General features: G+C 40.7%; 1 protein-coding gene across 2 annotated transcripts; it reads left to right on the top strand.

Moving 5' to 3' along the window:
- Window positions 1–8942: 8942 nt before the first annotated feature.
- mfsd6b (major facilitator superfamily domain containing 6b) lies at window positions 8943–24534 on the top strand. 2 transcript variants are annotated; one of them, XR_008386075.1, is made up of 8 exons: window positions 8943–9269; window positions 11474–12887; window positions 18984–19081; window positions 20567–20728; window positions 21544–21642; window positions 21722–22020; window positions 22222–22300; window positions 23127–23220. XR_008386075.1 is itself a non-coding variant. In XM_053626170.1 (7 exons), the coding sequence occupies exons 2-7, from the start codon at window positions 11476–11478 to the stop codon at window positions 23418–23420; spliced, it is 2364 nt and encodes a 787-aa protein (XP_053482145.1). In that variant the 5' UTR covers window positions 8944–9269; window positions 11474–11475; the 3' UTR covers window positions 23421–24534. The 2 variants fall into 2 exon arrangements, 1 of the variants encoding a protein (XP_053482145.1); XM_053626170.1 differs by lacking the exon at window positions 22222–22300 and having other exon boundaries at window positions 8944–9269; window positions 23127–24534.
- Window positions 24535–25854: the final 1320 nt, after the last annotated feature.

Raw genomic sequence — 25854 nt, 5'->3', positions numbered from 1 at the left:
TCATTTAGTTTCATCAATTTTTTTGTATGTCCCATCGACTGTAATTAAATTGGTGTTATATCGGCCTCGTATCATCTACGCTGCTTTCTAGATATCGGCATTGCCATTAAAAAACCCATATCGGTCGACCACTACAAATAATGTTACTTCATTTATTTAAAATATATTAATCATAGCTCCCAATTTTAATAAAAGGCTTGATATGTGTTTTGAAAATGTAATGTGTCTAAAAATCAAACAGTGGAGCAACTTAATTTTTTATATTGCATTATTATTATTATTATCATCATCATCATTATCCCTGGATAGGAAGGTGCTCCAGGCACTTATAATCCATGTAGTTTCAGTTACTAAAGCAGTCCATTTTCAGACTATTCTTTCATTTAAAAAAAGTGTTGTGTCAATGTGCAAAGTCATTGCTGAGATACAGCCTCACTTCCTTTTTGGCAGCTTTGCTGTCAGATTTGTTGGCCCATTACGGACAAACTTTGTGGACTATTCAAAATTATTTTGAAAACTTTTGTGATGTTTACTCTGAAGACGATGTATGCCAAATGTGATAATGACTGGACAAAATAACATGAACAAAATAAACATAATTCCAAATTTGACCCAATAGTGGTACTAGAGTTTTTGTAGCACTTGGCCCAAATTTTGGTCAGAAGTTCCTTCGACCTAGTCAGTTTGGAAAACTTCACAACTTTTTACCGGATAGTTCTACGGGCTTCCAAAGACACCGTAGCCAGAAGAGGAATCATAATAATAATAAAAGATGCAGAATAACCTTTGGGTGCCTACACACCTTCAGTGCTTGACCTCATATACTGCAAGCAGCTAATGGTGGGTCCAAGCACCAAGGGGGTTGCAACTTTAGAATTCCTATGTGCATGTACTGGACATATGGCGTATAAATCATCTTGATGTTGGTTGCATGACATCATAATGCTCAGATCAGACAAGACATCAGATAAGACAACCCATAGTAAACTTAATTTAAAAATAAACCGTGTTACATGAGTGTCAATACAGAAGGACTCAACAATTTCTGTGAAGGGTGAGGACTCTATAGGCGCATAAAAGCTTAAATACTGACTTTTTGCACCATTGTTACATTATTATTGTTTTTGTTAGAGTTTTTCTTTCTTTCTTCTTCTTCTTCTTCTTCTTCTTCTTCTTCTTCTTCTTCTTATGCCTTAAAACAAATCATGCAGTCCAAACAGTAAGTCGTAGGGACATGAAACTTGGTCAGTATGTAGTACTCCCTCCCGCTACTCAAGGAAGAGAGATGGGCCAAGCGAGCCCAAGTGTTTACGTTTATCTCATGAACCATGAGTCTTACAAACAAAAGTTTTTTTCACTTGACTTCTCCTTGACCTCAAGATCCATTCACCTCTGTCCACTTAGACTTTTTGATAATTTGCATAATATGCAAAACCTACTTTTGTGAACTAGCCCTAGGATTTTTGGCCTGTCTTCACCAATTTGGTGTCAAACTATTCACCTGAGTGTGACCCTGAATAATGATCAAAAACAATGTTGACATTCATAAACAACATGGCCGCCAAGTGTCAATCAACACTAATTATGCGGAGTCTTATTTATTCAACCAGGTGTAACTCATGAGTGCTTGCATGGATTCACATGAAACTTGAAAGCCATGTATACATGGAGATACTCAGGTCATGTGTAATGTTTTTGGTGTGATCATACATAAACGATTGGAGCTAAGGTCGTATAATTGTTTCTCAGTAACCATAAGACCGATCAAGCTGATATTTTATATTTTGCATCTATATGCTAATCTCTTAACGGAGCATTCTGACCAGATTTGGGCCAGTTGCTGACAACGCTCAAATTTGTAAGTATGTTTATGGTCATAACGTTTGAACTGTGTGTCTAAAGTTTAAAAGCCAGGTATTCCTGGATTCCCTGGGTCAAGACGAGTTCAACACTTCCTACGATGTCAATTTCTGTGAGGCTGAATCTCAGCAACGACTTTGTGCAGTGACACAAAATTTGGTAAGCACCTTCAGGACCATGACCTGAGGCTATGCAACAAATTTCAGGTCAGTGCCAACTACTGGTCAAATGTTACATTAACATGCTGAAAATGCTTACATCTTACTGCCTTTTCTGCTCATCCTCCTCAACCAAATTGTATCCAATCTTCACCACATTTGGCTGACATCATCGTGACTTCTCAAAGGAATTTTGATATTCAAAACCGTTCTCCTGAAATGCACTGGCAAATGCAAAAGTGTAAAGCAGGGGTATCTCACTTATGCAGCTAAGTGTCATCACAATTGTTGAGGAGAGTCTTCAGGATCACGCCCTGAATATACCCAAAACGTTATGTGACTGTGCCACCTTGTGGTTATGAACTGTAACCACTTTCATTTTTTTCCTTATATCATTTGAAGAATTTGTAGTAAATTCACATTTCCTAATTCTTATAATTTGCTGGAGTATGCTGAAGTGAACGCACACCGACATCTGAAATTCACGTGTACTTCCTGTCAATCATCTTGGATTTAGTTAAAAACAGGGTTTTTTGCTACTCCTCCTACAAATTATGTCCAATCAACAACAAATTTGGCACGCATCGTATTCAGACCAACTTGGACAAAAGTCGATATTCCAAACTGTTTGCCTGTAATTGATTTTTTTGCTCCTCCTCCTCCAAATTTTGTAAAATTGAATTGAATTTACCCAAGACGTTTCCTGACAGCTCCACCTTGTGTTCAAGAACTGTAACATCTTATTTGTGCTAAATTCACAGTTCTTTTTTCCTATAAATCCCTGGAGTATGCTGAAATGCTTGGCCACTGAAAAATTCTGCTTGTAATATGGAGTAAAAATTTGTGCCAAAACTAAACAAATAAATATACCAATATATAAACACAATCTGCTTTGCACAGGAAGACTCGACTCTCAAACAAACAGAAAGAGATTTGCCAATACAAATGGCAATTTGAGAGAAAACGCAGGGGTATAACAGATAAATGTCCTGTGTTTGTCATGGCAAACAATCTTTCCAGCCTAAGTCAAAATAACTTCAGAGACAGAGGGTTTGTAGATGTCAAAAGGTAATTCAACTTTATTGAAACAATAATGTGAGACAGTCTGCAGAAAGTCTAAATTATGCAAACACACACAGCCCTTTTTATACCTTTCTCCACAGCGTACTCATTACTCTTAGGCGGGGTTTTACCTTTTTCATTAAAAACAGACCAATCTTCTTCGCCACAATCAATTATTCATGTCTATATGTTATCTTAAATTTGTGGAGCATGCGCAGTTAGTTGTTTTTCTTGAAAGGGTTTTATGAGGACAAGGTTTCTGTTAAAAAAAAAAAAGGTTTCACTCAGACAGAGTCTTTGTTTTTTGTTTCTCTCTGACCAACACTCCCTTCTTATGTCTCAATGAGCTTCTGTCTATTTCTATCTGCTGTCCTAGCTGATATCTACCTCCCTTCCTCAGGCCCTATCCTAAATCGTTAATTGGTATCCAGCCTCAAGGTTATTTACTTACAAAAGCAGTTTTCAACGAATGTCTAATGCCAATTTATTTCTATGTAGGAAGGTACAGGCTGATACAGAAAAACTATTACTGTACAGTAAGACACAGAATTCATCTAACTCAATACACACTTAGAATAAAACTTGATCAAAAAGTGTTCTATGGATTTAGATTATGCTTCTAAATATTGATTATCATATAGATTATGCTTGTTAACTAATATCGATTATTAGATTATGCTTAAGTAATAATTCTAAATGTTGGTTGTACATATTGATTACACTTCATAAATATTTTCTACATGTTTCACAAACATACATACATACATATATAAATGGGGGGGGGGGGGGGTTACATGCATGGGGGGGCACAGTGGTTTAGTGGTTTGAATCCTGCCTCTGCCATGTGAGCACATAGTTTGCATGCTCTCCCCGTGCTTTGGGGGTTTCCTCCAGGTATTCCAGATTCCTCCCCCAGTCCAAAGACATTTGCTGTAGGCTGATTGGCATTTCCAAAATTGTCCGTAGTGTATGAATGGGTGTGTGAGTGTGTATGTCATTGTGCCCTGCAATGGGTTTCCTGAGATCCCTGGGATAGACTCCAGGCTCCTACGCAACCCTGTGCAGGATAAGCAGTAAGGAAATCCATCCCTTTTCCTTACTGCTTATCCTCAAAAACAAACAAACAAACAAACAAAAAACAAACAAACAAAAAATGCAAGAGAAGTTTTAACATATGAACAGCAGGGTGCTTCAGGAACATACAATCCACAAAGATCCACATAGTCTGTGGTATAGATGTCAACAGGGGGTGAATTGAGTTTAGTTTTTACATGACTTACTTTACTTAAAGTTGACTTTTTAACAACTTGGAGGTATTCTGTTTACAGCAATGTTTTTTTTTTTTTTATGATAGTATTTAGTACAGGAATAACAATGATTAAATGTATTTTGTGCCTCAAGGTCAATGCAAAGTAATGTCAGAAAGTACTATACCTTTGCGCATCAGATTTCCTATTCAAAGCCGTCAAATGCAAACTAAGAAAGCAGGCCTCTATAGAACAACATAACTTCAGCCTTCAAGTTATCTTGAGTTATCTTGGATTATCTAGGTTATCTTCATTCCATTTAATTTTTTTTAAACACTAGCGTTCTAGTTTTTCCCTACAAGTCACTGAAAAACAACCACCAAACATTTACTCTGAAGTACATAATGTTCTAACATGAAATTATTACACCTGCCCCAATTCACTGTTATATTATAGATTAAGTTCTAGTTTAAGTGATGATCCTGGGTTAAACATACTACATAATATCTAGATCTGAATGAATTCTTGAAGAACGCTTCTTGAGGGAGACGTTCTTCTCATTCCAGTTGCAGAGAGTCATCTGTTTAGGAAGAGAAACATGTACAGTTTTTGATATATTCAGGTTGAAGGAGTGAGTGAAGGACAAAGTGAACGTGATACACACTTCTACAGTTAAGTCTTTAGTGCTGGACTTAAAGTTCTAGCAACTATCATGCTTTATGACATTAATATTAAAACGTACACGATCCTGGTTAATGTTCTGGATGTTTATTGCTCACCTTCAGTAATAATAGCAGAGGAAATTAAGCTTCTCGTTGCAGTCTCTGTTCTCCCAGACGTACGTGTTGAAGTTGTACGCACCACAGCGATAGGGTTGGACTGGGCATGAAGGCAGTGATACCAGGCTCCCCAGCGGCATCCCGTTCACCCAGAACCATTGTCCATCGAGGAAACGCAGACCTGTCCACACACTGGCTGTTTGAGCTTGTTGAGTCTCTGTTTTAAGCAGGTCTAGCAGTGTTCCCGAATCCACAAAGGTCAAGTCAGTGTAGTGCGTTCTGCAGTACTTGAGAGCCTCATCCCATGTTTTTTTCTCCTTCACCAACACGAACCTCCTACAACAAATGGAAGGGAAAGTTCTATAACAGCTAGTATCAAACCAGCCATATGAATTCATAACAGCACAATTCTCTCCTGGACTCCGATCATCAGGCTCGCCGGGGTTCCACTTTGTGAAATTTACTTCTTTTCCATTAGACCACTTCCAGGCGTTGACATGTGGTGTAGTTCTGTTCAGCCCATTCCAAGCATGTGCATAGTTTTGCCCTGTAACCTTCACAGCTCTCTGGTTTTCCTCTTCAGTAGTGATGATAGCCAAATCCCCATAGTGCTGCCTGCAATAGTTCTGAGCTGTAGCCCTGTTCATCGACTGAGCAACGAAACTGTATTCTATTACCAGACTTACAGCCATCCCATAAAGTTCCAACAGGAGACACATAAAGAAGAGAGATTTCATCTTTTAAGCGTTTTTTTTTTTTTAAACTGTTAAGCCTCTCAACTCTGTAATCCTTTTGTTGCTTCTCCGCTGGCCCAGCTTACAACTTAGTCACTTCAGCTTGTCTGAATTCATTTAAAGCACATGCAAAAGAGCATTAAAGCGTCCTCGTCAATTGACCAAAACCCAAAGGGTGGCAAGCTTGGACAGCATCAACTATGTGGCCACAGGGCATGGTCAAGCAACAGCTGTTGATGGAGCAGAAGCGGGTCGAACTGGCAGGTAACGCTTGATGATTCTCACCAGTTACCTATTACCGTGAGTCTACTTATTTGTGTTTCTTTCTGCTTTCAGTGACTCCCATAACTGGCGAGAGAGACTCTAAACTCCGGACCGCATACAAGACTGCTGCACTCTTGAGGAACTCTCTCTTAGAAAACAACACATCAGACCAAGCAGGACACTGAAGATTATTCTGGTTGTGACAGTTAATCCATAGTTAGTGTGATGATCTACAACATGTAGTTGCACATGTTACTCTTCTAACGTCATTTCAATGCTAGAGTTGGTGTTGGACTCAACTTCACAGAGAACATCATGGCCTACAAACTTGGCTGCCATAGCCTCCAATTCTAATACGTCACTGGCTGCATCTGAATATCCCTGCTATCTTACTATATAGTAGGCGAAAAACAGTCAGCCAAAGGAGTAGTACGTCTGAACCCTCAGTATTCATCAAACAGTATTCAAGAAATACCCGGATGACCTACTGCTTCCGCCTCGATTCTGCAGTATGGAACCACTGGACATTGTGGACACTGAGCTATCCCATAATGCACTATGACTGGCGCGGAAGAGCTGTCAGAATCGGTGCCGTGTAGTACGCCCGGATTGTATTCATGCTTACGGTGCTGTGAAAAAGTATTTGCCCACTTCTTGATTTATTCTGTTTTTGTGTATCTCTCATACTAAATAAATTTATTTGGTTTGTTTAGATCTACAAACCAAATAAAGCATAAAATAAAGGCGACCTGAATAAACACACAATACAGTTTATTATTTTTTTTTTGCAAGTTGCCCAGACCCTGAAGCAGCAAAGCATCCCCACACCATCACACTTCCACCACCATGCTTGACCGTAGCTATGATGTTCTTTTTGTGGAATTCTGTGTTTGGTTTTTCGAATGTCTTCCAAACAGTTCCACTTTCCACGCTTTACTCCACAGAACATTCTCCCAAAAGGTTTGAGGATCATCATGGTGTGTTTTGGGGCAGTGGTGCTGTTAAGATGTTGGACTACTGCTTGGAAGGTCGTGGGTTCAAATCTCAGCACTGCCAACCTGCCACTGCTGGGCCCTTGAGCAAGGCCCTTAACCCAAGACTGTTCTGATGTATAAATGTAAGTCATTCTGGAAAGGTGCATCGGCCAAGTGCCGTACATGTAAATACAATCTACCAAATTTTATCTTGACAGGACTTCAAGAAACAGTTATATGACTTTGGCTTACCCTCTGTGTATGGCCATGCCCCAAATTTGCAAATGAGCTCATAATTTTCTCCTGTGCATGATTTTGTGCAAATCCACAGAAGCAGTCATGTGTTACAGCTGTTTGAATAAATTAGGCTCCGCCTTGCATGAATTGAGTGGCATGTGGCAGCCATATTTTTTATTTTTCTAAATGTTCTGAAAAATAACTTTTCTGAAAAAGAGATTCCCCTGAAGCACCAATTTTGTGCAAATAGACCAAAAATCCTAGGACAAGATGTCAAAAGTAGGTTTTGCACATTATGCAAATTAGTAAAAAAAAAAAAAAAATTCCAAGGAATAAGAGGGTAACACATTTTTAATGCACTCCTTACACTTTAGTAATTCTTCTTCTTCTTCTTCCGAGCTGTTATCAGCATCAGGGCCAAAATCCAGAGTCTGTCATGGTATGGGGGCGTGTCAGTGCACGTGGCATGGGTAACTTGCACATCTGTGAGGGCATCATTAATGCAGAAATATATGTACACATTGTGGAGCAAAATAATCTGCCATCCAGAGCAGGACAACACCAAACCACATTCTGCCCGGATTACAAGCGCGTGGTTGCGTAAGCAGAGAGTGTGTGTGCTAGCATGGCCTGCTGCAGTAATGACCTGTCTCCCATTGAGAACGTGGTACATTATGAAGTGCAGTATAAGGCGATGAAGGTCTCGTACAGTTGCACAGCTGAAGAAATGCATAATGGATGAACGGAGGAAAATTCCGCTCGCTGAACTTAACCAACTGGTGTCTTCACTCAGCATCCAAACGCTTAATAAGTGTTATTAAAAGAAAAGCTGATGTTACACATCAGCCGACTATCCCAACTTTTTGGAGTGTGTTGCCGTCATCAGATTTGAAATGTATAATGTCTATTTTCAAAAATAAATTCAATTCACAAAGTAAAACATCAAATAATATGTTAATAATGTGTTTTCAGTATAATACAGGGTGAACTGAATTTTCAATCGACTCTTGGGGATTTTTTTTGCATTTTCCATACCGTCCCAACTTTTTCGGAATTGGATTTTCCGTTGTATTTACAGTTAAAGACCCCTGCTGAAAAAAAATCAACAGAAGCCATCACAGAAATTCTAATGGTTTCCACTACAAATACCATTGCAAACGATCACCATCACCTTTTTTTGCCATTAATGGTATCCACTAGATATAAGGCCACCAATAGAAGGCAACAAGTTACCATTAGAGACCCACAGCGCCCATTACAGTTTCCATTAAAACAATGCAATTCCCATTAAAACCATTACACATTCTATGAGGGTTTCTATTGTTTTTTGGTGTTTTTTTTTTCCAAATTAAAAACCTGAAATGAGCCGAGTCGACCACTAGGTGGTGGTAAACACTTACACTTGCCATCTATCGGTAACTTAGTAACATCTTGTGTTGGAATAAAATAAAATCCTCCACAAATAAAAAAGTATCTCTCTTTGTCTTTGTCTCCTTTCTCTCTCTTTTTGAAACAGTGACTCATATCACTAATCCCTCTATTCATCTTATCCAAGACACACCCAGAGTGAATTTTAAGGAGACGCACTTCTTCATAATTACACAATTACAAGGCATGTGAAGCTCCAGCCAATCAGCTTCGACCTCCCCGGTTCGTTCGACCAATCAGATTCGGCGCAGGTGAGACGCAGACGTCATGTGTTCGGGAGTGGAGCTGCACTGGCTGCTGCTGCCAGTAATAACCTCTCTCTCTCTGTCTCTCTCTCACACACACACTCACACTCTGATTCTCTGATTTATTTATGTTATTGACTTGATTCCGCGCGTGCTGGAGATGTTTAGGAGCTGCGTGTGTATCCTGTGCGCGCGCGCTGAGACCCATGATGGATGAAGGAGTGTATTATTGTGTTGGTCAGAAGAGATCTTAGCAGGAACTTCAGAGGAACAATACAGAGGTGAGTTCAGAGAGCAGAGCTTTCTGGTGTCATGAGTGTGGCTTGTTTCATGAGACAGGAGGATCATGTAACCTTCAGGACATACACAGTAAACGCGGTTCAAATGGATTATCATGTAGAGTATCAGCTGGAAAAACAAACAAACAAATAAACAAACAAACAATAGAAACCCTCATAGAAAGTATAATGGTTGTATTAGGAATTGTATTGGTTTTAATGGAAACTGGAATGGTCCCTGTAGGTCTCTACTGGTAATTTGTTGCCTTCTATTGCTGGCACGTTATGTCTAGTGGATACCATTAAGGAGCCGTAATGGTTTTAATGGGTAGCTGAAGGTTTGTAATGGTAGTAATGTGCTGTACTGGCTTCTGTTGGTGTGTTGTTATGTTTAGTGTTTATCATTAAGGAGCTGTAATGGTTTTAATGGGTAGCTGAAGGTTTGTAATGGTAGTAATGTGCTGTACTGGCTTCTATTGGTGACCTTCTATTGGTGGGTTGTTATATCTAGTGGGTATCATTAAGGAGCTGTAATGGTTTTAATGGGTAGCTGAAGGTTTGTAATGGTAGTAATGTAATGGAAACCATTAGAATTTCTGTGATGGTTTCTGTTGTATTTTTCAGCAGGGGTAGCATCTCTCTGGTCAAGTAGTGATGTTTTTATAGTAATAATTTTTTCCTTGAATCCTGTTTACTGTCTCGATCAAAATGAGGCTTTTTTTTACATCATGTATCGTAGAGCCGGGCGATATTATTATATAAATTGATATCGTGATGAATCATGTCACAATACATTTTTCTCCGATATCGTTGGTATTGTGATTTTTATATATATATATATATATATATATATATATATATATATATATATATATATATATATATATATAATATATATGTAATATATATTATATATATATATATATATATATATATATATATATATATATATAATATATATGTAATATATATTATATATATATATATATATATATATATATATATATATATAATATATATGTAATATATATAATATAAAAAAATATAAATAACCAGCAGGTGGTTTGTTAGTACTGTATCGTCGTATTCATCGAATTAACTTTTAAATGTTTCCCTTATTTAAATGCAACACTGCTGTTTTGCTGGCATTTTGTCAGTAAACTTATATATACACCCACCCATCCACTTTATTAGGAACACCTGCACATTCATTCATTTCATCTAATCAGCCAAACTGCTGATCTCTGGGGATTTTCACACACAACAGTCTCGAGAGTTTATACCAAATGGTACAAAAAAGCATCCTGCAAGCAGAGGGTCTGCAGGCTGAAACACCTTGTGGCTGAGAGAGCTCAGAGGAGAATGAGCAGACTGGTCTGAGCTGATAGAAAGTCTATAGTAACTTGCATAAGCACTCTTTACAGCCGCGGTGAGCAGAAAAGCATGCACAAAAACATCAAACCTTGAGGTGGATGGGCTACAAGAGCAGAAGACCAGCCTCGGATTCCAGTTCTTGGCTGACAGGAGTACAACCTGATGTGGTCTTCTGCTGTTGTAGCCCATCAACGTCAAGGTTTTATGTGTTTTGCGCTCTGAGATGCTTTTCTTCTCACCACGGAAAATAATTATTAATAAAAGAGTGATTTATTTGAGTTACTATAGACTTCCTGTCAGTTCAGGCCAGTCTTGAAATATCATGAGGTACATAATCTGCCCACAATAATATAACTCTGGGTGTGGTGAGATCGTATATTTACACAGGATGTCAAACACAGACTTACCACACTGACATTATGGTGTGTTCTCAAACTGTAAAGTTAATGCATTTAAAAAAATATATATATATATATATTACTGTTATAAGAGCATCTATTCTATAGATTAACTCCTCTTACGGTAGAATGAAGAACATTTCTTTACAAAAATAAAATAAAAGGGGGAGAGAGAGAGGGGTTAACACATGAGTTTATCACATAGCCAAAACATTCAGTGTTCAGAGCTCTGTCTATGCTTCTGCTACTGTAAACACACTGCGCTGCTGTGTGAAGGCCATTTTGTCCATGAAAAAAATAATTAAAAAATCTATTTCAAGCCCCAAGTCAGGTGACCGTATTTATTTTGTGGTAATCATACCGCTGTCATAGAACTTATTAAATGTTATATTTGAGGAGTGCTCGAGTTATATGAGGTGTGTTTTCTTGTCTTAGAGATGGCGAGCGATCGTATGGCCATCCTGGATGACGACGAGGAAGAACAGAAGCGGAGATACGTCCTGGCTGAGCCGTTTAACACCCTGTCATTGGGGACAGCAAACAGCTCTCCACCCAGTCAAACATCATCGTCTGCTTCTGTCGACTCCCCGCCCCCGCCGACCTCTTCCAGTACGGACTGCCTGGAGCGGATCTGCCTGAGAATAGACGAGCGCCTCCTGATCTCCAAGATCTTCTACTTCTTCTTCTATGCCGCGTACGGTTCCCTGCACCCCCTCCTGGCTGTGTATTACAAGCAGCTGGGCATGACGCCGAGCCAGAGCGGCCTCCTGGTGGGGATCCGCTACTTCATCGAGTTCTGCAGCGCGCCGTTTTGGGGTATAGTAGCTGACCGCTTCAACAAAGGCAAGGCCGTCCTGCTGTTCTCCGTTTTCTGCTGGGTGGTGTTCAACTGCAGCATCGTCTTCGTCGAACCAGCACGCATGACTTGCATAGAGATAGGATCAGAAAACGTAACAACTCCGAGTTCCTCCGGAAACCAGACCAGACACCGTCGATACCTCATAGGGGATGTGTTGGGCATGCCGTCGACGTTTCAGACTTTATCTGGGGATTATAGCCCCCTCAATCGATTTGTAAGGAGCGATAACGCAAGCTCTTCTCTCTCCACTACAGCGTCGCCTAAACAGTACACTATCATTTACGACAAAAGCCAAGTGGACACCATCTTCCTCGTGATCCTGCTGGTGATCATCATCGGGGAGTTCTTCAGCGCGCCGGCAGTGACCATCGTCGACACCGTGACCCTGCAGTACCTGGGAAGGCAGCGCGACCGATACGGCCTCCAAAGGATGTGGGGTTCTCTAGGTTGGGGTATAGCCATGTTATCTGTAGGCATCTGGATCGACCACACACATCTCACCCTGATCATCCAGGGGGCCAACTGCATCCCTCCGGAGTACAAGAACTACCAGATCGCCTTCATCGTCTTCGGCGTGCTTATGACTTTAGCCCTTATCGTCGCAACGCAGTTCCGCTTCGATTCCAGGTTTGGAGCAGATCCGTCCGAACAGGACGTGAAGCAACAGGTGGAGATCCCTCACGTGGTCCAGAACACGTCCGAGTCCAGTATGGAGGAAGTCCCAGTGTGTCCCAGGTCTAACAACAACCCCCGGTTTCCGTTCAAGGACTTGATCCGTCTGCTGTGCGGGATCCGTTATGGCTCCGTGCTCTTCGTGGCCTGGTTCATGGGCTTTGGTTATGGCTTCGTGTTCACGTTCCTGTACTGGCACCTGGAGGACCTGAAAGGGACCACCACGCTGTTCGGGGTGTGCTCCGTGCTCAGCCACGCCTCCGAACTCGCCGCCTACTTCATCAGCCACAAACTCATCGGACTCGTCGGCCACATAAGGTACATTTTATTCACGAAACTCTGACGCAGGTGCATATTAACGCGCTCTGTTCTAATACGTTAGCGTTTCTATAGCAACAGCTCGTTCGCTGGGAGTCGTTCCCGTGAACGCATGAACGCATTTGTTGCATGGTGAAGGTTTCTTGACGTCTGTTTAACGTTTAAGGAAGGAGTCTTCAGCCTCAGTGCTTTTGTAACGGTAAGTTTTTCCGACGTCTTCGAAACGGAGGAGTTTGCGCGTTACGCTTTCCTCGTAAATTTTTGTCTCATCAACGTCAAGAGAGGGCAAATAAAGACGCTGGCGAGGGAGCGGATATTTCTGGCCGCGATAACGTAAGCGAGAACAGGAACGAACTTGTTTTCGTGGACGTCCCACGACGTTAAATGTAACCGTGAACGGATTAAAACTCTTATGCTGTACCGAGACAGTAAGATAAGAGAGAGAAATAAAACACTTTAGGATCTTCTGTTACAGGAACATAATCAACTTGAGGATGATAACGCTGACGCATCGCTTCGTCACTCAGCCGTGCCATTGATTATTATTACTGCATGACACGGAGTGTTTTATTCCTCACATATCACCTACTGATACTATATGCTCATGCACGATGAAGCCTAAATATCATGCATCCGGAAAATATCGCGGTGTTTTTTGCGTACCTCCTATCGACGCCTAGCTGCCTCCCGGCGGCGCTAACCGTTGGCCATTCGCTTTCCGTCGCCGTTTTAGCCGATACGCGTATTAGCATTCCTTTAAAGTCGACAGGCACGGACAGACGGAAACAAAATGGTAGAAAAATCTTTGATTTTAGCGTACAGTCAGTTACAATCGACTACATGTAATGGAGTGCTTATTATTTTAGGATTAAGTGATGAGTATTGTCTGTTTATTTTCTGTATCGTTTAAACCGATGTGTAAAAATAAATCATGATAATTGATTTAAAGGCGTATAAACTAAGTTCGGTTTCAACATGACGGCGTGTGTGGAACTGAATGTGGTAATGACTTAGACCTGTACATTGTAACTTCCTGTGTGTGTGTGTGTGTGTGTAAAAGCCTTCACACATTTGCATTAGTCAGTGCAAGGAAGCTACAAAGCATTACACATAGAGCGTATGTGAGCACCGAGAGCGGGTTCTGAAAGTCATCTTCGGCGTGTCGCACCCTCACGTGAACTCCTTCCTGTTTCTGCTAATCTCCAGCGTGAAACTGAGCCCAGCGTTCTCAGGAATCTGAGAGACCGGTGTGACGTGCCCCACACACTCCTCCTCAGTGTGCGTCGGTGTTCGTTACCGCTTCTGAGGCTCAACATTTAGCTGGTATGACCAGCGAATATTTGTAATCTCTCCAGTGCTTATGTAGACTGCACTGCTGTGCATAATTATTGGCACCCTTCATGAAAATGTATTTGAAAATACTGTTATTATAACATTAAACCTATTTCTAGAATTTAAAAAAAAACACACACACACTCTCTTCTCCACACACACACAATTTTTATATATATATACACAGATATATGTACACAAAAAAAGCTTGAAAGAAGTAAAAATGCCTCGAAATAGGTTATATTCATCATCTTGGGATTATTTTTAATCGGTCATCTGAGGAGGTTTACATTTCTGTAAAGCCTTCATGTATTAGATAAACCATTTTTATTTGTAATGCTTTTGCGTAGGATTTTATTTCTGTCGAACTGTCGAGGATTTTTGGCAAGTCCCATCTCTTGGTTCATCCTTGAACTGATTAATTAATCTAATCCTCTGTGCAGCCCTCTATAAACTTCTACATCTGTATCCAAATCATGTTTACTGTTTAACATTTGCCCATCTTTCTGATTCACCGAGCGCTTGATAAGCAGGCAAAGTGAAAGTCAACACCTTGTAACTCGTACTTAGTTCCTGTGCCACAGCGCTGAGGGACCAAAAGGTGCCTGTGTTGTCAATTTGTTGACTTTTTAGTGCTGAACACGCATCACGACGGCTGTCTCGGGTGTTTACCAGCTGTAAAATAAAGGGCACGAGCAAACAGTGGTGTGTGTGAGAGAGAGAGAGAGAGAGAGAGAGAGAGAGAGAGAGAGAGAGAGGTGAAGGTGAGGATGCGGTTTTAAACACACGTTCTCCGTCTGCTGTTCAGTATTTCCGAAGTGACATCACTGTGAAACGGTCTGAAGGTAAATTATGAGAATGAATTAATTACTAGAGTTGTAGATGACTGGCGGTGACGTGATCAGGTACTACTCTACAGTAATGGTTAAAGACTTGTATGAAAGTCGACACTTACAGCTTTAAGAACGAGCGATTTTTATTTTTATTTATTTATTTTCAGGAGTATTTCTTCTTGTTTACTTTCCCGTAACTTAGAATCTAGTCTGTATTGTAACCCTGCTTTCACACTAGCTCACAGCTCTCATGTCACTTGTAGTTTGTTTCTTAGGAGCTTGTAGCAACTGCTGCTGTTGTCACTTGTGGGCGTGGCCTGTCCGGCACGTTTTTATGTTCAGATGAGGAACAGTTGTAGCTACGTCACTTCGCAACTTGCAGAGATTTTTCTGGGGTTTGTTGTTGTTGTTGTTGTTGTTGTTGTTGCAGAAAACTACTTGAATTGGTGAAATTTACAATCGTATGAAATTATCTTTGGCAGCGATGTTTGTCGGTAAATGAGACCTTTTTTCACTGTACTCGAACTAGTTAAACACTAGTTATGCAACATGCTCAGCCTTGTACTTGCTTCGTTCTCAGATTAGATTAGCAAAGCTAAGTTAACTGTGCTAGCTACATATAGTACACTCCCCAGAGGCCCCTACGATCTCCGCTACGTCCTACCAAGGTTTATTTTTCTTCGTAATGTCTCTCTATACGTTTAACGAGAGGTCGTAGGATAAGATGTAAGATTGAAGATCCAATGTCCGATGTTTCTAACGTGCAGGCCTGAAATATATGTACGTGTTCAGAAGAGAACGTTTCCGAACGTACGGGATTTACACAGTTGATTTTAATATCACGTAGAAAACTTTTAATAAACAGCAGATAGTCTAAAGAGCTACGGGAGTTTCTGTTCATTTAAAATCATGCTCTCAAGTGATTTGGAGGCGAGTTTACATCTTTATATTTTCCTTAAATTGACCGGCCGTGAGTCGAGTCAAGCCGAGTGGCTTTATTGTCATTTCAACCATACACGTCTGGTACAGTACACAGTGAAAGGAAAGACACGTGTCTCCAGGACCACGGCGCAACATAAAACAATACACTAACCGCATGAGTGTGGACACTATACATAAAAGGGTTAAAGGAGGTGGAGAAATGATTGAGCAATGGTTTCTACTCTATCTAGTGCACTATATGTTCAAACTGCAAGTCATTTGGGATTCACCCAAATGCGGATCAGTTCCAGGAAGACGGTCATGGGATCTAAATAACGTGCTTGTTTATAATTATTTATCCAAGATGATGTGTGTGTGTGTGTGTGTGTGTGTGTGTGTAGCCCTGAATCGGAGTCGTTTCACTGCCTGTGTGATGTGTTTGTATAAGGAGTAGACAGCTAATTTTCTAAAAAACAAATAGACCAACTGATACCGTCGTAAAGAACGAATACCCGCGTATTCAAATTATCCAGTCTAGACATACTGATTTGCATTCTACAAGCTCGGAAACTCGACATCTCCTCATGTCCTGTAAGGTGACGACTGGATTGTACAGGCGCTCTGGTGCTTGGACCCCGGCGATTGTTAATTATACACATATTATGATTGGTATTGAAATGATTCATCAGTGCATGTCAATCAAACCTGAACAGTATGGTCACTTTATTGTTCTGTGGAACCTGGCAAGACTGTGAATGTTATTCGTGAATGGTGCTTGGACCCCGCAGATCGCAGCTTGCAGTTGTATTGTATTTAATGTATAAGGCAGGGTTTGATCGGTGTGTGTGTGTGTGTGATCTGTGCATTGCTTCTCAGCACTCCTTTCTGTGTTTAGCAGTCTGGTTTCAGAGCTGTGTGCTAATGATCCCATGGTCGGCGTAATCCGATCCCTGCCATTAGCTAACCAGATTCGTACAGCTCAGCTCGGCGCGTTTATCCATCGATCCGACTGACGTCCTGCTGTCCGGGATCGATTCAGTGCTCAGAAAGTGACCGAGATGAGGTCATGTGGAGAAGACTCCTGATTTGCGTGGATATCTCCATGCACGTCACATCACGGCTACGTTTGCATGTTGAATTCGGTGGCTCACGTGACTCACTACTGGCACACAGGAAGGAGTTTCCATTCTCGTAATGATCTGTTTTTAACACCATTTATAGTGATTGAAGGAAAACTCCGTGTGTGTGTGTGTGTGTGTGTGTGTGTGTGTGTGTGAGAGATTTTCATGGAGAAAAACTTAACTTGATATAACAGAAAACCTTTTATTTTTTTAAGCTAAAACTCGGATTTAGCGGAAGTCTAAGGACAGGCAATAAACATTTAAACACAAATGCATCTTTTTGTGAAAATTCCTCAGTCAGATATTTTAAAATCTAATCACACAAACTCCAGATGCCGTGAAGAGAGATTAGACTGAAAAACGCCTTGGTTTATTTCAGAAATGAAATGTTGATACATTTATACAGTATCTCACAAAAGTGAGTACACCCCTCACATTTGTGTAAATATTTGATGATATCTTTTCATGTGTCAACACTGAAGAAATGACACTTTGCTACAATGTAAAGTAGTGAGTGTACAGCTTGTGTAACAGTGTAAATTTACTGTCCCCTCAGAATAACTCAACACACAGACATTAATGTCTAAACCGCTGGCAACAAAAGTGAGTACACCCCTAAGTGAAAATGTCCAAATTGGGCCCAATTAGCCATTTTCCCCTCCCCGGTGTCATGTGACTTGTTAGTGTTACAAGGTCTCAGGTGTGAATGGGGAGCAGGTGTGTTAAATTTGGTGTCATCGCTCTCACACTCACTCATACCGGTCACTACAAGTTCAGCAAATTTACACCGTTACACAAGCTGTACACTCACTACTTTAGCTCACAGACGCCCGTGATTGGCTAGTGTTACTATGATTGACGGGCATCATCAAGATCGAAGCTCACAATCTCTGGACAACAGCGTTAACCCCTTTAAATCACGCCCCTCAGGAATCATGCCGTCACTCAACTTTTAGCAAGTTAGTTAGCACTGTAGTTAAAGACGGTTACTGTTACCAAAGCTTTAATGTACACGCACACACACACACACACACACACACACACACACAAACATCAGAGGACACAGGACTGGAGTGTACACGACCAGTCATTTCCTCTTGTGGTGTCTGTCGTTGCACACGCTCGCATGTCTAACGCACACTCTTAAATAATCACCTTTGCAAAGCGAGTGCACAAATACGTTTCACTTTATGAAGACAATCGTGGCTTGGTTTTATCTTTCAAGACATTTTTAGCCTGGTTTTATCTTATTAAAATAATTTTTTGGTCCTGGATTCACAATATGAAGACATTTTAGCCTTGTTTTTTCTTTTATTTTTATTAATTTAAAAAAAAATTGGACCTATGAAAAGATTTTTAGGCCTGTTTTATGAAATGTTTGGCCCGTTTTCACCATATTCTGATATTCTGGGCCTGGATTCACCCTACTGAGACTTGTTTTGATCCGTTTTTGTCTTTTATAAGAATTTTGGCCTGCTTTCACCGCATTAAGACATTTTTGGCCTGGTTTTATTTTTAAGATATTTTTCACCCAGCTTTCAGTTGAATGTTTTGGCCTGGTTTTACCCTGTAAAGACAATTCTGGCTTGGTTTTATCTTATGAAAATATTTTGTTTGTCCTGGTCTCACAATGTTAAGACTTTTTTTTGCCTTGTTTTTTTCTTCTATTTTTATTAATTAAAAAATAGGCATTTTTGGACCTAGTTTCACCCTCTGAAAACATTTTTAGCCTGGTTTTATCGTCTGTGAAATGTTTTGTCTGGTTTTATGCTCTGAAGACATTTTGGCCAGGTTTGACAGTATTGACCCAGGGTTTTTACCTGTAACCAGTTTTTGTGTTTTGTTATTGTAACGCATCCTTTTCATGCCTTTTCTCTGTTGTCCTGCAGAGTACTGTATATCGGGTTGGCCTGTAACACTGCACGCTACCTGTACATCTCCTACCTGGAGAACGCCTGGGTAGTTCTGCCCATGGAGGTCCTTCAAGGTGAGAGCCATGCTGCACTCTGCACTCAGGCGTCCAGTTGAATTATCTACCAGGAAGTGTTTGACTGGAAGTCTGTCCGGCTGCGAGTTCAGCTCAGGCCGTGAATCAGCTGTTTGACTTGCAGCTCAGGCACATTGTTTCCTGCAGCACGCCCATTTTAATGCAGCTCACTGGGTGTAGTTGGAGAACACTATTGTTTGTGTGTGTGTATGTATATATATGACATTTACAGAAGGATTATTCGGGGATCTGCATTGAACTGAACTTGCATTCCAACTGCATTAAAGGTATAATCAATGTTCTGACTTATTAATGAGTTCCAGTAATAATATTATGCTTATTAAGGCTTGAAAAACACAGACCCAACCTTTAACAGGCCCGCACGAAATTACTGTAACTACACCACGGCACCAGGCTGGTTTGGCAGCTTTCACCTTGACTGTCCTGACGAGAAATATGCTGAGAGTAAATAAGCCTGTTTGTCTGGATCTTCCAGCACAGACTCAGCAGTCAGGTCAGCTTTATTGTCCTACGTGGGTTTGGCCACAAAAGTCTAATTTTGGTAATAATCTGTTTACTGTCAGCCCAAAGTCACACCCAATCACGCCATTTGAACATTTAAAGGACATCATCTCACCGCCGCATGAAAGCTCTGACTCGACACAGAAAATGTCATTATTGACACTTTATTCCAGTGAAGGCAGTAAATAAAGACTAACGAAGACAAACTCGGTAGTCTTCACCTATTCACTCGAGTGTGTTATTGTTACTATAGTAACAGCTCATTCATAGGGACTTGTACGGCACATAAACGGATTAAAAAAAACCCCCAAAAAACAACGTTTTCTTAAAGTAAGGAGGCGTTTATTCATTTAACACTTACTGAAGGAGTCTCCAGTGTCAGAGGTAAAGCTGTAAGTTTAAGTTTTCCGACGTCTTCAGGACAGAAGAGTTTACGCAGCTTTGCGGTTTCCCGGTCACATGACAAGCTGCGGTTGTTTTTGTTTTTCCCTTATTAACTTCAAGAGACAGAATAAAGAGAGGGCAAGTGAGGGAATGGCTTTTCATAGCTGCTATAACGTACGTGACAACAGAAACGAACTTGTTTAAATGTATCAGTGAATGAATTAAAAGTATGACATGTCGTCCTTTGTGTGTGTGTGTGTGTGTGTGTGTGTGTGTGTGTGTGTGTGTGTGTGTGTGTGTGTGGAAACAGATTCAGCTTAAATTTCAGCTAATTTCATGCATTATTTAATTAATTAATAATGTGAAAGCACATTGTATCCTACCTTTTCCCCCTTTAGGTAGTTACTTCAGTATCCCTATAGGTGTTTGCGTTTAATATTGACCTTTCATACCAGTGTTTACCTTTTACACGTATCATACCTGTGCGTATTTATCTTCTTCTCTATGTGTACTGTGTGAATCAGCTGAACTGATCCGTCTAATCAGGCCATTTATGTTAACGACGTTGTTGTCCTGTAGGTCTGACCCATGCGTCCGTCTGGGCGGCGTGTATCTCGTACCTGAGCGCGGCGGTTCCTCCGGCTCTGAGGACGTCTGCGCAGGGGATCCTGCAAGGCCTCCACCTGGGGCTGGGGCGGGGTTGTGGCGCCATGATCGGAGGAGTGTTTGTCAACTACTTTGGTATGACGAGAGAAAATAAGCACAAACGTGAAAAACACACCCGTGAGGTTTCTCAGGAATGACATCATCCAGTCACTGTGACGGGAGTGTCTCCATGTTAAAGGTGCGGTGTGTAATGTTTACAGCCCCATCTGCTGCCTGTGTGGGGAATTACAACTGAAAACATCCACAACGTACCATCAGGGTGGTCAATACTGTGAAGTACGGATGTTCCTAATGAACTTTTCTATCAAAATTGTATGAATACCACACTTCTAGAAACACTTACTGCACCTTTAATGGCTATTGAAACCAATAATAATAATAATAATAATAATAATAATAATAATAATTGAGTGTATAGAAATCTGTTATGCATTTATTTTAATATGGAATGATTTTTGTTTTCCAAAAAAGGAAATGTAAATATTTTTAGACTTTAATGTTTATTGCTTTATTTAATTTTTTATGCCTTCAATCTGAATTTATTGTCCACGCTTTCCTGGTGTAATATTTTATATTATCAATCAGTCGTGCTTGATCTAATTTAACTTTAAAACTTAACTTATGTTCATTCATTCATTCATTCATTTTTTTAATTAGTCGGTTACATAATTAGTTTATTTCCATATGCAGATTTAAATTCGAATTAGATCAAGCGGAATTCCACAATTTCTTTCTGTAGCCATTCTTTTTTTTTTTTTTTTCTTAAGATTAATTATTCAGATTTAAATTCATCTGATATGGAAAACTTCATTTTATTTCATTAATTTCAATTTAATTCATTTGTGTGTGTGTGTGTGTGTGTGTGTGTGTGTGTGTGTGTGTGTGTGTAGGTGCGGCTGAAACCTTCAGAGGTTTAGGAATGGCGTCCCTCGTCATCCTGCTCATCTTCGCCCTCATCCAGAGCCTGATCGGGCCGAGCCACGACAGGCGTAAGCACGCTTTATTCCATCCAGATGCATCCGGCCTGTAATACAGGATGATAAATCACAACCCGTGTGTCTCACACAGGAGACCAGATGCTGGCTGAGAACATTCTGGTACCTTCCAGTCCTGTTCCCATCGCCACCATCGACTTGGTGCAGAACCAGAGGCAACCGGAGACGAGGGTCGAGACCAACACCAACAGCGCCGCAGCTCCTGCTGTCAAGAAGACCAAGTTCCAGGAAGAGCAGGAGGATGTGAGCAAGCCGGCGTGGGTGGTGTCCACTTCCCCCTGGGTCACCATGTCCTACGCCGTTTACCAAATCAAAGACATGATGTCCACCCTCAGGAGCAATCGTCCAGCTGAGGAGCCCCGCCTACAGGGGGTGTGTCCAATAGGAAACAATAACAACAACAATAATACTAATAATAAGAATACATATAGTGTATAAACTAAAAAGCTTATCTTTAATAACAAATTCCGGCTTCCTGTTTCTTCATTTCACTCATTTGTTCTTTACAGCAGCTAACTAACGATCTGTACCTGTCACTTATCTTTTTTATTTTTATTTTTTATGTTTAACCAGTTTCAAGAAATGCGAGAGTGACCTTTCAACTCTTTCCTTTTTCCCCCTCATTCATGCTTTCTCTTTGCTCAGAGTAAAGGTGAGATCTTTTTTCTTTTCCTCCTGGGCTTTGTGGTTTTCATTTGGTGTTTTTCTTAGGAATTATATAAGTAAGGCATTAAAACAAAAGCAAAACAACAACACTTGGGTGTCGTGCTGTTAAAGGAAAATAATCAGTGTCTGAGTGGTGTGACGAAGCAGAGTCACAGCTGAATTATTTTCCAATAACTGCACCTGTCCTACTTTTATTATCCATTTATGGTTACATTTAACGTTATGTGAACAAATTAGTTCCTCTTCTCGATTGTTTTATAGCCGCTATAAACAGTCATTCCCTCATCAGCCTCTTTTTTTTCTTTCTCTTTTGAAGTTAAGAAGACCAAAAAAAAAAAAAACTCAATATGTTACTTTAACACTAAAGGATTTTCTCTTAATGTATTTTTCACCATGAACTCCAGTCTAGTGCAAAAATGGAGGCTGAGAGGATCGTTACGTTGCGTTCTGGTCTCGTTCCCGGGATTTCCGCTTAGTTTTTCGCATTATGTAGTAGTTCTTGTAGATAAATTGTAAAAACCAAGAGCTATACTGTCTTTTCTTCCGTTATAAACATGGGGAAACCATTTGCACTTGACTCTGTTTTGGGTTTACTTCCTGCTTGTTCTAGCTATGCTTTAATCTTGGTGATTCTTGATGAAATGGGAATATAATGGGAGTATGTTCTGTACAACGACCCTGAGACGGAAAAAATCCACACCGCACTTATCATCGCTGTTTCACTGGCTTCTGAAAAGTCTCCACCAAGAATGTTATTTATACTTGTCGAGGATGTGTCCTTGTTTGACTCCTTCCTGTCTCTGTGTTTGTAGGAGAGCATTGAGCAGATGTCTGCAGCGCCATCTGCTGGAGAAACTCCTCCAGGTCCTTTCACCAGTGCTCCAGAGCAGATCTCTTCACGTGATCCTCCTGATCGTCCCGTCTCTGATCGTCCCGTCTCTGATCGTCCCGTCTCTGATAGTCCCGTCTCTGATAGTCCCGTCTCTGAACGTCCCGTCTCCCGTCACACAGACTCGGGAGGATCATCAGAAGATCCACAGAAGATTTCAGACAAAGATCCGGAGCCTGCACCCACACCAGACTCATCTCGAACCTCTGATCCATGACGTCTGCAGTTCAACATCACAAAAACTGCTTTAGAAACTACTTTAAAATGTAAACTCCGAGTACTGTACGAAGGTCTGAACTGAACGCTGATGTTTGGTCATGCAGTAAATGCGATTTGCACTGCCAGGTCAGGGTTTATACGTTACGACGCACAGAAACCTTAAACCCTGTTGTATTTATCATCTCGCTCCACAACGTTCTCCAGAAATCACGCACACTGGCTTTCCGACGCTGCTTTCACACTTGACGTTAACCAACACTCGCAGAGAGACAGGCGTTCGTTCGTTCGGTATGTAAATACTCGACAGAGCACCGAAACACTGAAAATAGGAGGAACGACAAATCGACGTTCCTTCAGTTCTCCCACTCACAACTTGAACCTGAGATCACTTCCTGTTTACCGTCCGACGCTCAGAAACGGAAAAATAACCCGTAACCGTGGTTTCATCTTATCCTGTCATGTACGACCTCTCGTCAAATGCGTTCAGGTGGCTTGCTTTGCCGATCTAATCGGAGAACGATGCTAGTATGAAACCTGGCGCGCAGTAACCGATTTTCCCACTGATCGATTAGTGCGTTATTTCGTTTAACTAGTTAGCATTCCAAGGTTCTGTATAGCTATTCCTGTTTCTTGTAACTTTTTAAATACTGCTGGACAGGCCACACCCAGTCACGCTGCAGACACTTCCCTGCTGAAAAAACAAACAAACAAACAATAGAAACCCTCATAGAATTTGTAATGGTTTTAATGGTTATAATGAGAATTGTATTGGTTTTAATGGAAACTCTAACGGCCCCTGAGGGCCTCTATTGGTCATTTGTGGCCTTCAATTGGTGGCATGTTGTATCTGGTGGATACCATTAAGGACTGGTAATGGTTTTAATAGTTAGCTCATAGTTTGTAATGGCATAGTGGAACCCATTAGAATTTCTGTAATGGCTTCTATTGGGGGTGTTTTTTTCAGCAGGGTTGCTAGTCAGGTCAAAAAATCAAACCTAAACAAACATGGAGGACAACGTGCCGGTTAAAATACGAGTCTTCGTGAGGTGAAGGGAAAATGTTTAATCATCAGTGTTCCAATTAAAAATAATAAAGACCTCAAATTGTCTTGATTTTCTGCCTTTGAATCTACAACGAAGACAAACAGCATCGTCATCACCAGAGATACACCAGTCTTTATTTCATCTGCAGGAAGCTCAGTTAGAGAGGACGCTAGGCTAGTTCGTTAGCAGATACTAGCTGGCACGGGTAAGAAAGTTGCTGTGGTTATAGTATGAGCGTCACGGCAGCCGTTTTTTCTTTTCATATCGGCACAAAAGCACTCCATCCACTTTTCTTGAGAGGGAAAAACCGGGAAGTGTGAAAGCAGCCAAAGAAGTAGAATGTGAAGGAGAGACCATTCTAGAAGGTTCTGACCGTAGCCCTGCGGTCAGAACACTCGCACCCACATCATGACCTCAGTTTAAACAGAAAGTTTGGACATGATTAAATAATCAGTGTCTCTGTTAATGCTAACTATTTTAGCAAGTAAAAGTTTGTTGATGGGAATAAAATTCGGCTGTGAGCACAATTATTTACAATATACGCAGCTAAATGACTAACTAAACCTAGCTAGCTAGCTAATAATGGCTACGTTCACCGAAGATTGATGTAAGCTAGCTAATTAATGATGACTCTGAGGTGAATATTAGGTTGCTAGCTAATGATGGCTAAGTCAGCTAATGCTTAATGTTGGGTAGCTAGTTAATGGCCGCTAAATTACATACATATTAATGTTAGATAAGTATATGTATATATTATAAGTAAGATAAAGATTAACGTTAGGTAGCTAGATAATCAATGATAGATGTTAGGTAGTTAATGAGAGCTTAGCTAGCTAAAGGTTTATGTCATGTAACTAGCTAGTTGATGATGGCTAAGTTCAACAGTGTTTAGCGTTAGATAGCTAGCTAATGAGTTCTGTAGAAGTTAATGTTGGGTAGCTAGCCTATGACAGCTACGTTGGATAAAGGTGAACCTTAAGCTATAGATCAGTGTTAGGTAGGTATTTAATTAGAGCTGACTTAACTAGATGTTAATTTTAGTTTTCTAGTTGATGACTTAAATTCACTAAAGATTAATAGTATGGTAGGTAGCAAATTAATAAAAGTTAGCAATAGGTAAGTGTTAGGTAGCTAGCTAATGACAGCTACATTAGTTAATAACAGCTAAGTTTGCTAGAGATTAATATTAGCTAGATGGTTAATGGTGGCAGTCCCACCGTGACCCTGTGTGTGTAGATTTGCATGTTCTCCCCGTGCTGCGGGGGTTCCGCCGGGTACTCCGGTTTCCTCCCCCAGTCCAAAGACATGCACGGTAGGCTGATTGGCATGTCCGAAGTGTCCGTAGTGTATGAATGGGGGTGTGAGTGTGTATGTGATTGTGCCCTGCGA

The sequence above is a fragment of the Ictalurus furcatus genome, chromosome 6 (genome assembly GCF_023375685.1).
Source record: "Ictalurus furcatus strain D&B chromosome 6, Billie_1.0, whole genome shotgun sequence".
Taxonomy (NCBI): Eukaryota; Metazoa; Chordata; class Actinopteri; order Siluriformes; family Ictaluridae; genus Ictalurus; species Ictalurus furcatus.
Note: the sequence above shows the minus strand (reverse complement) of the source record. Positions and strands in the feature narration are given on the sequence as shown.